The 609-nt window shown below is 54.0% G+C and overlaps 1 protein-coding gene across 1 annotated transcript in view; it reads left to right on the top strand.

Moving 5' to 3' along the window:
• The window catches only part of ficd (FIC domain protein adenylyltransferase), a 2191-nt gene extending 1588 nt beyond the window's left edge, over positions 1-603 (top strand). The window contains 1 exon segment of the mRNA XM_020594442.1: positions 1-603. This exon segment is cut by the window's left edge and continues 16 nt beyond it. Within this exon segment, the coding sequence (XP_020450098.1) occupies positions 1-564 (564 nt within the window). The 3' untranslated portion in view covers positions 565-603.
• The last annotated feature ends 6 nt before the right edge of the window (positions 604-609 follow it).

Here is a 609-nt window from a genome sequence, read left to right as displayed (position 1 = left end):
ATCACCACGACGCTGTTGTCCAGATCCGGAGCCATCACCGTCAGTGATATCCTGGAGATTCACCGCCGGGTGCTCGGCTACGTGGACCCTGTGGAGGGGGGGAGACTGCGCACCCACCAGGTGTTTGTGGGCCACCACATCCCTCCCCATCCTCAGGACCTTCAGAGACACATGCAGGAGCTTGTTCAGTGGCTCAACTCAGAGGAGGCCCTGCAGCTGCATCCTGTGGAGTATGCAGCTCTCGCCCACTACAAACTGGTGTATGTGCACCCATTTGTAGATGGCAATGGACGCACATCACGCCTGCTCATGAACCTTGTGCTCATGCAAGCACGTTATCCACCGATCACCATACGCAAAGAGCAAAGGGCTGAATACTATGCAGCTCTAGACACAGCCAATGAGGGCGATGTACGACCCTTCATTCGCTTTATAGCCAAATGTACAGAGATAACACTGGACACACTGTTGATTTCTACAACAGAGTATGCTGTGGGGCTGCCAGGAGCCGGGCAAGACCAGGCCTGTTCCGACTGCAAACAGACAATCCCAATCCACAACTGAGTTGGAGATATGGGGAGAAAGGAAATGTGTGTGTGTGTGATGCTG

This window comes from Monopterus albus, unplaced genomic scaffold (genome assembly GCF_001952655.1).
Source record: "Monopterus albus unplaced genomic scaffold, M_albus_1.0 scaffold23.1, whole genome shotgun sequence".
NCBI lineage: Eukaryota > Metazoa > Chordata > Actinopteri > Synbranchiformes > Synbranchidae > Monopterus > Monopterus albus.
This window is presented reverse-complemented; position numbering and strand designations above follow the sequence as displayed.